We start from the raw sequence: 15047 nt of genomic DNA on the forward strand, positions 1-15047 counted from the left end.
TTTAAATGTTTGTGATTCCAGTCACACAATGTCAAAAACTTCATCTTATGTCCTTGTAAAACATGAGGAAAACACCATTCATGAGATGTGTTTTAATATTACGTATGAAAACAACAACCAAAACATTTCAAGTTGATGTAGCATAATTTATAAGATCAAATAACAGCTGGACAAGTACAGTCATACTCCACATAGGACAACAGTTTCAGACAGTCTTCCTGTAATTAATATGAGCTGATTCAGATGTTTTGACTCTGATAAAATTGGAAAGGACGTTGTGTCTGGACAGACGCCTGGCTGACAGCTGGCAAGAACATCTGTAAAACATGCATTTGAAATTTCATGATGCGGGAACTTTCATTTCAAGAATCTTCTCCTTCAGTTTGGCCACAGTTTCCTTCTCTAAATTGGCTTTCCTGGCCTTCTCTCGAAGATGCTTCTCTATGCGCAGCCTGCAAGACGGAAAAATATGTGAAAAACAAGGACTTTTAGATTTCTGAAACGTCTCTCTCTACATGTGAATCTTTTACATATAGTAAAACAGCACAATACTGTGTGTGCCGAATGTCCTTATCTTACCTGATGTGTTCTTTGACAAATTTGGGTGTGAAGAACTTCTTTCGCTTGTATCTTCTGTTCATGTACCAAGGAATAGCATACTCTTTGAATCGATACCTGACAGAGAGAAAACGAATGTGAGTGGTGTCGTGCCAAATTTCATTTTCATTTCATTTTCATTTCATTTCTTCTTTAAGAGATACTACAAGCAAGCCAAATCAGCATGTGGGGCTGTGGAGCTTTTGAATATTACCAGATCTAATTTTGGGTTTAATTATTTTTTTAACTAATTTGACTCAAATCTGCATTAAGAATGATCCCTATTGCATGAGCCATTATACTGGTTGAGTTAAAAGTATCCTGGTCAAGTTCATTAAAAATAAACAAAAAATATGTTCACATTTACTGTTATTCACCAAAATACATTGTTTTTATCCATGGGTTTAAACAAACTTGTTGAATACAACTGAGCCCTCACAAATCATACACAACGCCGCTTTTGTAAAGGTATTTTAAATTCAGCATTGTTTACATCAGCGGTTGCTAGTTGCAGGCTTCTTCCAGCCCACCTTTGCTGGTACATTTCAGCATATCATAGTGTGTCACCGCCATCACCTGTACATCAGTAGAATGTCACCTGCGCTCTCGTGCAAACAAGCAAAGTGTTAATTAAGAGCCGTGTATGTGTGACATAATGTATACAGAAGCTCTGCCCTCACCAGTAGACATATCCCAATGTGTTGCTCCTCCAGGCTCCTGGTCTGCCTTTCTCCTGTCCTGTCTGCAGCAGACGCAGTGCAGTCTCTCTCTCCTTCACCACTGTCTCCAGTCTGACAAGCGAACGGTCAACCTGGAGGAGGACGACAGGGCGATTTACATAATTTAACATAAACAACACCCACAAATGTACAAGTAAATGTAATTCATTTAACAGTAAAAGTGACCTTCTTTATTCTTTCTGGACTTGGCATCTGAAGCCTTTGCCTTCTTGCTTCCTGCTCTAGTGTGAGCAGCATGTTCTTTTCTTTCAACAGCACATACCTGAGACAGAATGAGAGCGTCACACACAGCAAGTGTTACTACATCGTGAAGAACCAGCGTTCACAGCGCTTACCACAGTTTGTGTAAATCTTCATTGCTCTTTGTTCTCAGCTGTTTTGCGGTCCACGGTGCACCTACAAAATTATAACAATATATAGAATGTAAGTACAAAATATGAGTGTGAAATGCTTGTCATGGTGCCTGGCGGGTTCTTTTGCACAGCTCTTTGGCTACATAATATGTGAAATACTTGGGTGTTTTACCTGACTTTACGGTGGTCAGTCCCCAGTTCTCAGGGTAGTCAAAAAACTCCTCCAGCCCTCTTCTGCTGATGGTTGTGTGAAGGGCACGAAACTGACCCACAGTGCTGTTGGAGGCGTAGCAAGACAGGGCAGCAAGTGGAGACTTTTCCCTAGTGATTGCAAAATAAATTCACATAGTAAGACTTTAATGCATAATTTACTTTAAATGTAATTTTCCTTCCTTCGGACTGCACCTCATGGGAATTTCAGCAAGTTTCTCCTTCAGTGAGCAGCCGAGATAATCCTAAAAGAAGTGCTGTGTGCATCTTTGATTTTAGAGAATTCTTAACTACTCATTTATGTACACAACACCAAACAGAAGATAAAACAACAATCCTTGCAACAGTTATGACAATTTAAAACATAGGCGAAGGATCATGGAGAATCATGGAGTAGCATCCTGGAAGAAGGCTGTTTCATTGCTCTATCTACCACACATACATGGTTGTACAGACAATACAAAAACATTGACCTTGAACAGGCAAAAACTTAAGATGCTTATTATGAGGTGAACAAACAGCAGACATCAACTATGCAATTAGTTGTGCTAATCCAATGCTACTATTACTAATACTATTCCGTTACTGTACTAACAGTCGGAAACTGGGAGTTTCAATTTTATGGAAACGTTTACAGATTATAGAGTAAACATTGGACTCTGTAAGACAATCTGAACTGAACATTTTAATATCTGATAAATGAGCCTGAAGCTGGTACTGCCATCTTACCAGTCGATACCATCAGAAGTAATCTGAGAAAGATTTGTCCTGAAAAAGGACCTGGGAGCTGCATTGTTGATCTGCCAGATTAGTGTTTTACCTGTAGCCTTTGCTGATTTCCTGTCTATAAATAAAGTTAATAAAGGGTCATTTATTGAAAAAAGTCCAACCTATAACTCTAAAAATCATAATTTAAACGAAACACTATTATATTCGTAGTCAACGAGCACAAATGACTCTTTTACACCAACCCGTCAATGAGGAGCAGTGTCAGCTATGAACACGTTGATTTTAATGTCGCTTATATATCATGTTTTATACACTGCAAAGCTTCTTACCTGTAAAGACAAGGCTGGAACCTGGTTACATTAGCAGTACAATGCGGAGTATTTATTGCTGAAGATATCCTAAATACATTTTGAAACTGTTTGCAAAGAGTCAAAACGCGTCCTGCTGATGAGGACGCCGCCATTTTTGTCATGGACCTCCCCACATTACCCGTCATGCATTTTTCTGAAGCAAATATATATTTTATGTATAGCCAAAATATTTATGTATGACATATATAAACCTATATGGTATATATAGTTAATAGTATCATATACTTGTATATGACATTACTCAACTAAAATATAAATGAACATATCTGCCCTTTTCAAATATGGCGATTTGCGCTTCAGTCTTTCATCAACGAATCACAGATCGTGTTATTGGAACGTCCTCCCACAGTAGCGATGGTGGGAATGAGTGTTCTCAGGTCTGCTGCTGCTTTAGCAGCCAGACTTGGTCCTCTGAAATGTGGAAATAATGTGGCAAATTTACTCACCCGCACAATCCCGCGGACCGATAAAGGTAAGAAACATCCTGGTCGTTTAAAGATTGAGAAAGTTGACCATAAAGGTGGACATCTCTTCTCTTGACCTTGCGCTGGAACTTGTTAGCTGGCTAACACTAGCTTGCTAGTAACGTTTGTCCTGCTGTCAACAAAAAAAGATATGTTAGCACTTCAATAGTTTCAAATAGTTGCTCGCTTTTCTTTGTCAGCCAGTGACAGTATAAACTCTAAACAGTGGCGCAAATAGTATTTGGTTGTCGGCATAATAGATTTATTGTTGCATTTGGATGGAAATTTATAATTTTTCCCCATTTAACCACGACAAAATGACCCATAAATGTTATATTTTTATTTAGTTGGCAAGTTGCACGTTAAACATTTTTTCACACGATTTTCATGATCCCCTGTCTTGTCTTGCAGTGGCAGTTCGTTGGGGTCATGGAAAGAAAATGTTTGTCATCAACCCCCCTCAATTCTATGACAAGCGATTTCTGAACTTACTGGTGAGTACTGTAAGATTGTCTCATGTCTGTGATCATGGCAATTGAAGGGGTTGTCCAAAGCCAAATTTGGGAGCTGCATTAAATAGGTAACAGGGTTGATGCCAGCAGCAGTCAGTTTTTCTAAGGAGCTGGATTTGAATAGCCAAGGCATTTGAGTGGCACTTTTGAATTTTGAAAAAAATATACTAAAACACTAGAATGTAATGCTACTCAGGTTACTCAAACCTAATAAATAACCATGCTCATTATGGCCCTTATTTCAGAGGATGTTTGGACATTCTCATGTCATATTAATATTTAGATTTCATAAATGAAAATGCACTGATTCAGAAGGCCTTGCATTTAGCTCAGGATTAGACAGTTGAGCCATTAATATCACATTGAGCCAATAGCACGCCTCAAACCGACGTGGACAGAATCTCTTATTTCTGTGCTTGTAGTTTCTGTGATATAGAGGTGCGACATAATGAAATAAAAGTCACGTTTAAAATGTCAGCAATTACTATTGGTGGCTTGGTGAGACCTCCAGTTTTGATCAGTCCTCATGCAGAACAACGTTACAATTTTAAGTATTTCCTTTTGTCCTCTCATTTTTTTTCCTCAGAGATTTTATGTCCTGCTGACTGGCATTCCTGTGGTTATCGTTGTCACATGTGTGAATCTCTTCATTGGTAAGTCACCATAGATTTTAAAGTGTTTTTGTTTTTAATACTTTATTTTGTCAATTAAATACATGATTTAATGAGTAAAGAAAAAAACATGTTACTTTGAATTCACCTTGAATGTGATTGTGTTGTGAAGGTGAGGCAGAACTGGTTGAAATTCCAGACGGCTATGAACCTGAGTACTGGGAGTACTACAAGGTATATACCTCATATCTTGTCTCAGTGTACTTTTGTGTCACTGATCTGAACCCTGATTCAGGGAAAGATGGGCTGCATGTATTAAATTTGGGATTGAGTAGCTCAGTGTGTGCATACCAGAATGCTTGCAACCACATACAAGTAAATGTTTTATGTGGAATTTTCAGACCACGGTTTTAAGTATTATTTGGACCCAAACAGTTTTATGATTATATATGTTTCAGTGAAGAATCTGAGTACAGTTCTCATTCATGTTGTAGTATGTAGAGAATTGTAAAAGGATGAAATCTAGTGTTATAATAGTGACAACTGAAGGATGACTACAGTTAAAAGAAATGATTGTTCATTTGGCTCAAATACCTGAAGTAATTAAAAATGACTTCTGTCTTGTGTGTCATTGCAGCACCCCATCAGCAGGTGGATTGCACGAAACATCTATGATGATCCTGCAAAGGACTATGAAAAGGTGATGGCTGCACTCCAAATAGAGAAAGAGAAGGAAGATGCCAGGTGAGTGTTAGTTCTGGTATGTAATGTCGTAGGACAGAAAATAGTTATGGTACAATACGATTTCTAACTGTCTTTAAACTTCAGCAGCAGCAGTATGGCTCTACAGCTAGCAGTTTGGTACTTTATTAACACAGTCAGTCATGCCTTTGCTTTAAGCTTTTATGTGTTTTAAGAGATCAGTTCAATAATTTTGTGATATTTCTTTCAACACTACTGAACTGCTTAATTTGAAGGTTTGAATTCTTTGAACACCTTACCATACCAGATTCTTGTGCATGTTTGATTGAATTTGATCTAGTCATCTGACTCCACACAACAGTTTTTGTTGTTCGATATTTGACCATGCAAAAAAAAGAGCGTCGGCCTGTTGATGCATCACTGAGGAAAATTAAATTCTCTCCATAACTCTTGTCATGATGGAAACAAATCTCAAATTAATCAGCACCTGCTCTCTGTTTGTTTTCCTTTAACCCTTAATTTTGGGACTCTGATGGTGCAGGAAAAAAAAAGAAATCCCTCAAGTCCTGTCTCTAGACACCTGAACACGAAGCAGGATTGACATAAATATGGGCTGCAGAGACATACACAACACACTTATTTTTAGATTCTGTTTGGACTAAGTCTAGTTCAGTCACACAAGGGCGTTTAATGAGAATCAGAAGAAGCAGGAAGGAAATTTGGATATTTCTGAAGAAAGATGTCGTGATTTTTTCTTTCTCTAGGCTTTGTGAAAAGTGAGTGAAGGGAGTTGTTTTCATTACTCTGGGATCCACAAGTCACTCTCTTTTTTTCCATTTCTGAATTATGATTTTATTAATTTGCTGCCTGATTGTCATCAACAGACTGCTGCAGATGGAGGCGCGGAGACAGATGAGGATGAGGGGAGACGGCCCCTGGTTCCAGGTAGAAAGTCTCAACAAGGAGCTAATTGACAACAGCATCAAGTCAACACCTGACAATTAATCCAGACACGTCTGCCATTGGTCCATCATCCTGGGCAATCTCACTGTTTGTACATTTTTTCCCTCCCTGCGTAAATAAAGTATCTATATGTACTCTGATGTTTTTGGCTTCCAGTATCTTTATTGGTATCATGCTGTAAGGAATGTTTTGAGTGAGTACAATTAGTGAAATCTTTGTGGATTAGGTTACATTGCTGCCTATAGAAATGGTTCAAGGTCTTTCTTTGTAGAGTCTGCATGTTCTCTGTGTGTTTGCATGGATTTCCTCTGGGTGCTGTGTCCTCTCACAGTCCAATAGTATCCACATTGGGTGAATTGGAGATTGTAGATTGCCTAATTGTTCATCTGTCTACATTTGTCAGCCATGTGACAGACTGGCTACTTACCTTATCCCTGCAGTATTTGCAGGGATGTTCTCCAGCCTGCAATGGATTAAGAGGCGCAGATAATGGATGGGTTCCTTTCCTCTCCAAGTACTGAAACAACAATTTGAATTTGAAATGGGTCAGCCAGTTGTACACATGTACACACTTTATGCCAGTAACTGTAATGTACAATACATACACACACAGGCCCATGAGTTTGGGTGATCGTGCTTTGCTCTGTTCATTTCCTCTCTATGTAAGAGCCTAAGCGCAGCTGTCCCAGATACATTACATCTGTCTCTGTTTTCTATACAACATTCTTTATCTATACTGTAAAATAAGCATTTAATCGGTACAATATTGGCAAATCAGTTTTAATTGTATACATTTTTTGCAGTTAATGAGAATGCCCACCAGGTGGCAGCGTTGTGCAGACAGGATTATGTTGTCGGATGGACAAAGGGCCTTATGGAAATAACATACTGATCATATATTGTACGGTACCCGAAATTTGCCCTTTGCTGTGTCTCTTGGTAAACGTAACCTCCACCCATTTATTTACTACAAACCAAAAAACGTTCCGAGACATTTTTTAAACGAGTCCTAATCTTAAAGCTTCTGCAGGTAAATACAGTCTTTTGTTGTGCTTGAAGGACACTGCAATCAGCAGCTATTAATTAAAACTCAAAGCGCACCTCACAATCATGCTTTTCCCTGAATCCCTGAAGGGGAAACGTGCTGTAGTAAGTGTGGGTGGCTTTATGAATCATCCTCAGAGGTGGGAGGGGCACTTCTGGTAAAATATCCCAGTGTGCACAGAGCGTCGCCACAGTCAACATTAGACTTGAAATATCTGCGCAGGGCATAGCTGCTTTCTACAAGAAGAAGAAGAAGAAGGAGAAGAAGAAAAACCAAAACAAACGAGCAAGATTAGCTTTCATGGCCTTAGCTTTGCAGGCTGTGTAGCAGCCAGCCCTCCACCCCTCTGTCATTTTATTTTTATGTTTTTCAGCGTCACATCCCGCTGGCTGGAGGAATGTAGAGACGGAGCGCTTTAAAAATAGCATCCTCTCCTCTGACAGCGCTGCTCCGGTGGCTCCGCAGCACTGTGGTGCGAGAAGCAGGAATGCGAAGATGGCTGCAGACCTAGGAGAGCTGCTGGTCCCGTTCATGCCCACCATCAGGGTGCCCAGGACAGGAGACAGGGTTTTCAAAAGCGAGTGCACCTTTTCCTTCGACTCTCCAGTAAGTGTCTGCCTTCCCTCCTCCGCCCTCGCTCTCTCTCTCTCTCTCACTCTCTCTCTCCCTCACACACACACACACACACACACACACGCGCCGAGACACGAGCTGGATGTTTGCGGGGCTGATGTGCGTCGGAAGCGGGCTGACAGCCTGGCACGGACCCACACGAATCTTGCTGTAATGTGTGTTACGTGTCCGCGGCCGTCAACTTGAAAGAAAATAAATAATTAAATGTTGTTTACATCTCAGGCGAGAGGGATGGAGGAAGAGGAGGAGGAGGAGGGGGGACTCCCCTTTGTGCGGGGAGTTCAGGCCACATTAACGCTCATAAACGAGACAAGCTAACGCACCTGCCGTGGACCTTGAATTAATTTGCGTTGCTTTGTCAGCCATGTCAGGTTGTGGCCGCGGTGTGGTAGGAAGCAGCTGTTGTGTGCCGCTCGGCGAGGCTTTTGCATTCACCTCATGGTGTTTCTGCAATTTATAATTTGTCTTAAAAATGAACTTAAAGAGTGTCTTTGTCGCGTACATACGATATACCCATCATTTTATGCTCACAAAAGTTAATTTATAGTATTTTTAATTTTGTGTTGTTTTTATTTTTAGTCTGTGATAGCCTATAATAATCAGTTTATGTTATTTATGCAGTTAAAATTCATTGCTGTGCCCAGTAGTGAGTTCACAATGAGCAAACAAACATAAGTTTGATTTTGTCTTCTTTGTTCCCCAGAGAGTTATCATGACCCCATGACCACCATTAATAGTGATAGAGTGTCAAAACAGTGACTATTTAGGTGTATTACTTTTTTCAAAACTTTTACAGCTTTTACATTTGACGCACAGTTCAACCTTTCCTGCACTTGTATTAAAGGCAAACAGAAATTGAAAAGAGTTCTCGGCTTTTAACACATTCAGCAGCTAACAAAAAAACCCTACTTTCTTGGCTGAAACCGTTTTTAAAGGTGACTCAGCTGTCTGGAGTTTATCATGTTAGCTCCAGGACTGGTTTATTTTTATCCTTGCGCTGTTGAAGCTCATGTGTCACCCTGGGCCACTTAAAGGTTTATCACAGGGGTCTATAAGGCCTCCACTGATCGCAGATTTAGGTTAGTTGTCAATGGTGTTCTTGGTATATTTGGTGTCTGACAGTCCTCAAGTTGAAGTGTTTAAAACACCTTAAATGTGCATCACTGGTCACGTGCAGATATTTTTTGAATGTGCCTTTATGTCTTGTAGCAAGCTGCTTTAGATACAGTAAGCCAACCCAGATGTGACATGTGTGGGCCTCAGTCCACAGACTCTCACCAACAGTTTTATGAGGAATAAGATTAGTGAGTTTTTAAACCTCAGTAAAACCTGCAGGTCCCCAGTGCCCCTAAAAGATAACTAAAAGTATTTTGTCACAATGTCACACAACAGGAGCAGCCAAATTAATCTATCAAATTCCTTGTATGAAGCCAGATATCACAGATTAATCCCATTTTTGTGCCATTCTTCAGCTAAAATAACATGTAAAATGTGACTGTGATTTCATGGATTTACAGTGAAATCCAAGCTTTTCAGCAGCAGGCGTTTTCTCCATAAAAGTGAGATTTATTTTTTTCTGTGAAAGAGTGCTGCAACATACTTTTGGCTGTTTGACAGGATGCAAGATGGTCTTTTTGAAAATGTGTTCACAGAGTCTTCAGCACACATCTCTCTCTTGTATTGCTGTTGTACATGTTGCGTTAAATGTTTAGCGTTAGAGAGCCAGGTAGTAGAAGGATTAGGATAGATATGTGGAGATAGGAGCCACTGGAAGTAGAATAAACCTGCCTTGTAGCTACTCTGAAATTAGACAAAATAGAGACTCAGACCTGTGTGATATAAGAGAATTTCTGTGTAATGTGCACTTTTCAATGTGTGAAATGAGCTGTTGTGTTGATGCTTGTTCATCTCGTGCTCCTGTTCACTGTTGCTGTTTGTTTTTGCGTGCAGGAGTCAGAGGGAGGCCTGTATGTGTGTATGAACACATTCCTGGGCTTTGGACGAGAACACGTGGAGAGACATTATCGCAAAACAGGACAGAGCGTTTACATGCACCTCAAACGACATGTCAAAGAGGTACGTTTTACGCCTGCACTGTATTTGTGTTTAGTACTTATTTTTAGTGGCACCGCAGTTTATATATTGCTTTTATTAATTATAGTTTTAAAGGGCTTTGTAATCAATTAAAAAAATCATACGCAAAAGAGAACTAATATGAGATTATACGATTCAAGAATAGAACAGGAAAGTCAGATACAATACATTTAAAAAAAACAAAAAACAAAATTTAAACTAAAAGCTAAATAACAAGACTGAAAGTAAAGTGCTGCCCGTTCCACTATTAAAGAACCACTTGTCCTGTGTGTCTTTCAGTAATTAGACCATGTCATTTTCGCTGTCAGGATTACAGGTTAAATGCTGCGTAAGTGTGCGATACAGTGAGGAGCGTTAGATAACAAAGTACACTGCGTGACCTGATTTTGAATATCGCTGACTGAATTACGCTGTGTGCCCTGCATATGCTTGGAGTTAAGATTGTTGGCCATCGACATTTAATTTTGAAAGATGAAAAGCCTTTTCGTTGGACCTGCGTGTTTTCAGCTCTGTATCTGTCTCTCTGTACTCTCCATATCACAACCATAACCTTTCGTACTGTTTCTTTGTGGCTGTATTGGTAATGCTTTCTCCTGCCTCATTTCCTAATTGTTTCTGAATTGTTACCCTGAAATAACCTGGTGAATTGGTACTGATTATGTGGAAATTAGAGATAGTTTTAACATAGAACGCCTCTAAATCATTAATTAAAATTATTTTCCAGCAAAACCCCAAAACCAGGTCAACTGGACATGCAAAAATATAAAATTTGTTTTCAAGTGTGCAATTTAATATAAAGACAGTTTCAGATAACCAATGATAATGAAAGCATATTTAGTGTTTTTCTTAAGGAAATTCTTATTTTCGCTAGAAATACCACCCATATATAGTTATTTCTAAGAGACATTTTTGGAAATTATAGATAGATAGATAGATATACTTTATTGATCCCAGGCTGGGAAATTGCAGCTGGGAAATTATAAAGCAAACTTTGAACTCGGTAGTAACTTCTGAAGTTTTTGATAGTGTTACGGTATGTTGGATTGCATTATATTGTAAAGCGTTTCTGTTATTTTGTCCATCCCTGTATGAATAAAAAAATAATAATTCAACGCAGGACCCCAGACAAACCCATTTTAAAAAGCTGATGGTAAACAACAAAGGTCTTAGCTGCTGCCATGTTTTCTCTCTGGCTCTAATTGCCCTCAGATAAGCTCTGCTTTGTAAAGAGCTGCTATTTCCATGCCTGGATGTGGTCAGAAACAGCTGCTCACATTCTGCAGGCTCCTGTGTCTGCTGTTTTTTTTTTATTTTCTCATGAGTCCACTTGGTCGTGAGTGTGTCAGCATTCTCTGTCTTTCTGTCTGTCTGCCTGCTGAGTGAACGGGAAGCAGTCACCTGAACTTGAGAGGATTAACAGGAAACCAGTTGGTGGCACTTGGTTGTTTTACTGCCGGTAGATTGACATTTTAGTGGATTCGCTTTACTTTTGTTTGGTGATTGAAAAATGTTGATCTACCAGTCCATTCAAGATTGTTTTTATCCAAGGCTTCTATAACTCTTAAGTGTGTAGTATAGAAAAGAAAGATGCTGGCACACTCTGCAAGCCCAAAACAGGCCCAGACACGACGGTTAACATACTGTAAATGATATCTCTCCAAGTCCACAAATCAAAGTGTACAAGTGAAGCAGTTTCATTTGTCATTCTTTAATTTTGACCATGACATGGAGGGGATTTTCCCCTCGCCTTGTAACCTGACCTGGCAACTGCAACATCCAGCATCTATTTCTAACAAAATGACAGCCATGTGGACCTGCTGTCACAGCAAAGCACAACATTCTTTTTTTCCAGCATTTTACAAAGAGAATCATGTGAGGTGTTTTTAATGTGATGAAGGCTCTTTGATCCAGTTTAATCTCTTTCTTCCTGTTTCCCCACAGAAAGCCACAGGAGCTGCAGGAGGCGCCATCCCCAGACGAAGAAATGGAAAAGTGTTTCTTGGTAAGTTGGGCTTGACTGTCAGTGAGAGGCAGTGGTGAAAGAAGTGCTCCTTTGCTTCAGTAAAAGCAGCGGTTCCACTATAGCTACACTGCAACACTTGCAAGTAAAAATTCTGCATTCAAGTATTATTAGAAACAATATACCAGAAGTATCAAAAAGTAAAATATATGATTATATGTTACTGTTTATGTAGAACATCATTAGATTAACATTGATACAACAATGTGTAATTAGTTAACATTCCGTGTTGTAGCTGGTCGACGTGGAGTTAAATGTATCTACTTCCAACAAGATAAATCTGAGTTTGTGTTAAATAATCTGGTGCACAAAGGATGAAAAAAAACAAATTCTGCTACACAACGCGGGGGACAATATTGGAACGTTTTACCTCTTTTGGCCTGCAAATGTTATTTAAATGAAGCCAACAATTAGCATTTTTTTTCTAAATTAAAATGTTAATATGACAAGTAAGTACTAACTATAGCCAGGGGTGCATCAAACTGATTATTTGCATTAAGCCGGTGTTTTAAATATCAAAGTAAGTGTGATTTGTGTTGTCAGAAACACCTCTCTCCAGTGAGAGGACCCCTTGTAGTACAAGCTGGTGCTATTGTTTGTTACACTGTGGTGACCTGCCAGCTTCCCCCTGAGCCGGCCTTTACCCAAAGCGTCAGATATTTCCCATGATGATTCCCATCTCCTCCTCCTCCTCCTCCTCCCCCCGTGCGCCAAATATAGCCCATTTATTTGTATATGTGGTTGGTAACTGTTTGAAATAAAACCCCGGCCTCCTCCTCTGTGTGGGGAGGGGGTGGTTGGTCTCTGGCTTCTCAGCTGCCGCCACCTGTCAACCTCCCTTCTACGCCGACACACTTCTACTGCAGCTATGACGCTGTTCGGAGAGGACCAGGTGTCTCTCGGTCGCGGCTGGCCCGGCGGGGGAGGAATTCCTTCCACTCAGCCTCTGTCTAATTGATGTTCCGTTTTCCTTATCATCCAGAGTTCAACTGGCTTTCCTATCCACTGCCCTCAATCTGACTGATGTACGTTCGATCTCCCTTCTAGCCAACGTCTGACTCCTAACAGAAATTTGTTTGTTTGTTCTCTGGGATGGCTCTTGTTGTTGTCCATTTTGGATCTTTGAAGTAAAAGAGGGCATGTATGTGTCCGCCATCATCTCCATACCAGACCGATGATGTAATCAGGCTGCTAGGCTGTGATGTCAGATGTTACCATGAAACCAGTGGACACAATAACAATGTCAGGGATAACCTGATCGTGTTTCTCGTGAGTCATGACACGACTTTAAGCTGGAGTGCAGAACGGACAGCTCTATATGGAGAAGCTCTCTCTGGACTGGACATTTTCATTAGATCGGAAATTATTAGTTGATTAATCCTCTAGCTGATTGACTATCTAGAATTGATTATCTGGTTATTCTGGTTCCAACTTCTTCTTTATGAGAATTTGACACCTCTCTTTGTCTTACTTGACTGTAATCAATGCCTGAAACTAATTATTTTCATTTTCGATTCATCAGGAGGTTATTTTTTTTGTTCACTGATTTTGTTATTTGGTCTAAAATTTTGTGAAAAATAACCACTGAAAGTTCCCATAGCCCAGAGTGATGTCTTCACATACCTTGTGCTAATACATTTACAATGCTTTAAAGAGAAAAAGGAGGAGGAGAAATGAAAGACTGAAATTTTGAATCAGTTCTGAAAAAAGTTGAGCATTTTCTTTAATCTACGAAATGTCTTTGGTACTGGGCAAAATAAGATGTCATTGTGGGGTTTAGAAACATTTTGCTGGGCACTATATCACCATTTTCTTGCATTTCATAGACCAGACAGTTACCGTAGTCAAACCAATGCCAAGCAGCATCTTTTAGTTCAGATAATGTGATGAATAAAGAAATGAGCATGTAGTAGCTGCACAGCTACACCATCCATAGGACTCCTCAGTATTAGTTGCTGGTGATAATAGGGTGTGATGAATTTCTAATTATAACTTCACATGTATTGTGTCTGTGCAAAAAAGGCATCAGCGTTGTATTAAGTCATCCTGTCACTGTCAAAAAAAAAAAAAAAGAAAGAAAAGATGCCATTGATGGTTTTCCTGCTCAAGGATTCATCACCATCATCAAACTGTTGTGGTATTCTTTAGTGAGTCTTTGAATGACTGCAGGATTTTTAAAAAGAACAGACCTCACACACTCAAACATGTAATAAAAATAACCAAGAACCAACACGACTATCGGCTAACGTCAGCCAGCAGTCACTGTCTAACAACAGCTCATTGGATGTTTACTTCCTGCTCTGTAGACTTAGAGCTCAACCGTGATTTTAATGGAGAGGACTATGAATATGAGGACGAGGCCAAGCTTGTCATTTTTCCAGACCACTTCGAGATCCCCTTGCCAAATATTGAGGAGTTGCCCGCTCTGGTCAGTGAGTCGCTGCTGCACGGGCTCTGTGTGTATCCATGCATGTCAATGGGAGGGTGCTCTCAGTGGTTCCCTGTCACTGAACACACATGCTGCTCATTCTTTTCTTAAAAGCCTGAATCCCATAATTTGTTTGGGTTTCAGTGAGAGTTTTATGGTCACACATTTTAAACTCTGCACTCAAGAATATCATTTGTGGAGGCTCGGGGTTTCCCCTCGCCTCTGGTAGCTCTTAACTGATCTAAAAGTTACTGAAGGTGCAAAGAAAAGCTTCCGGGGAATCACTAGATGCACTTTCTGTGAAGGTGTGCATGTCAGTTGTGAGACATGTACTTCGTGTGTCATTTGCTTGCAAGGAGTGCAGAGTTGACATTTCACTTCTGTTTGTTTAGATTTTAGAGCCATATGAGCTGCTACACTAGATAAGGCTTGGTTTTGGCACGTCGTAGGGGCTTGCATTTTCTAATTATTTTATGCATGAGTCATTGAATGTTGTGAATGTACAAATTGTGGTGTTACTTCTTGTTTTGCATGGTTTGTTTTTGCACTACAGCAGCAACATACTGCCGTTCTTC

General features: G+C 39.8%; 3 protein-coding genes across 8 annotated transcripts in view; 2 read left to right on the top strand and 1 right to left on the bottom strand.

Moving 5' to 3' along the window:
- Positions 1 to 125: 125 nt before the first annotated feature.
- mrpl47 (mitochondrial ribosomal protein L47) lies at positions 126 to 3115 on the bottom strand. Its single transcript, XM_046392839.1, has 7 exons — positions 2959 to 3115; positions 1863 to 2011; positions 1673 to 1733; positions 1503 to 1599; positions 1278 to 1408; positions 580 to 675; positions 126 to 452 (listed from the first exon to the last, which is right to left on the bottom strand). The coding sequence occupies exons 1-7, from the start codon at positions 3099 to 3101 to the stop codon at positions 341 to 343; spliced, it is 789 nt and encodes a 262-aa protein (XP_046248795.1). The 5' UTR covers positions 3102 to 3115; the 3' UTR covers positions 126 to 340.
- A 199-nt stretch (positions 3116 to 3314) lies between these two features.
- Positions 3315 to 6392, top strand: ndufb5 (NADH:ubiquinone oxidoreductase subunit B5). Its single transcript, XM_046392752.1, has 6 exons — positions 3315 to 3472; positions 3876 to 3958; positions 4563 to 4629; positions 4760 to 4821; positions 5225 to 5331; positions 6174 to 6392. Exons 1-6 carry the CDS (start codon positions 3355 to 3357, stop codon positions 6292 to 6294), a joined length of 558 nt encoding a protein of 185 aa, XP_046248708.1. The 5' UTR covers positions 3315 to 3354; the 3' UTR covers positions 6295 to 6392.
- A 1086-nt stretch (positions 6393 to 7478) lies between these two features.
- usp13 (ubiquitin specific peptidase 13) overlaps positions 7479 to 15047 on the top strand; it is a 28847-nt gene continuing 21278 nt past the window's right edge. For 2 of the 6 annotated variants that reach the window (XM_046391532.1, XM_046391533.1), the window contains exons 1-4: positions 7479 to 7903; positions 9881 to 10006; positions 11966 to 12026; positions 14351 to 14472. In XM_046391532.1, coding sequence (XP_046247488.1) covers positions 7793 to 7903; positions 9881 to 10006; positions 11966 to 12026; positions 14351 to 14472 — 420 coding nt within the window. In that variant the 5' untranslated portion in view covers positions 7479 to 7792. Of the gene's footprint in view, positions 7904 to 8232; positions 8372 to 8440; positions 9010 to 9878; positions 10007 to 11965; positions 12027 to 14350; positions 14473 to 15047 lie in introns of those variants that run through there. The other 4 variants (XM_046391530.1, XM_046391534.1, XM_046391535.1 and 1 more) reach the window with 4 other exon arrangements.

This window comes from Scatophagus argus, chromosome 6 (genome assembly GCF_020382885.2).
Source record: "Scatophagus argus isolate fScaArg1 chromosome 6, fScaArg1.pri, whole genome shotgun sequence".
Taxonomy (NCBI): Eukaryota; Metazoa; Chordata; class Actinopteri; family Scatophagidae; genus Scatophagus; species Scatophagus argus.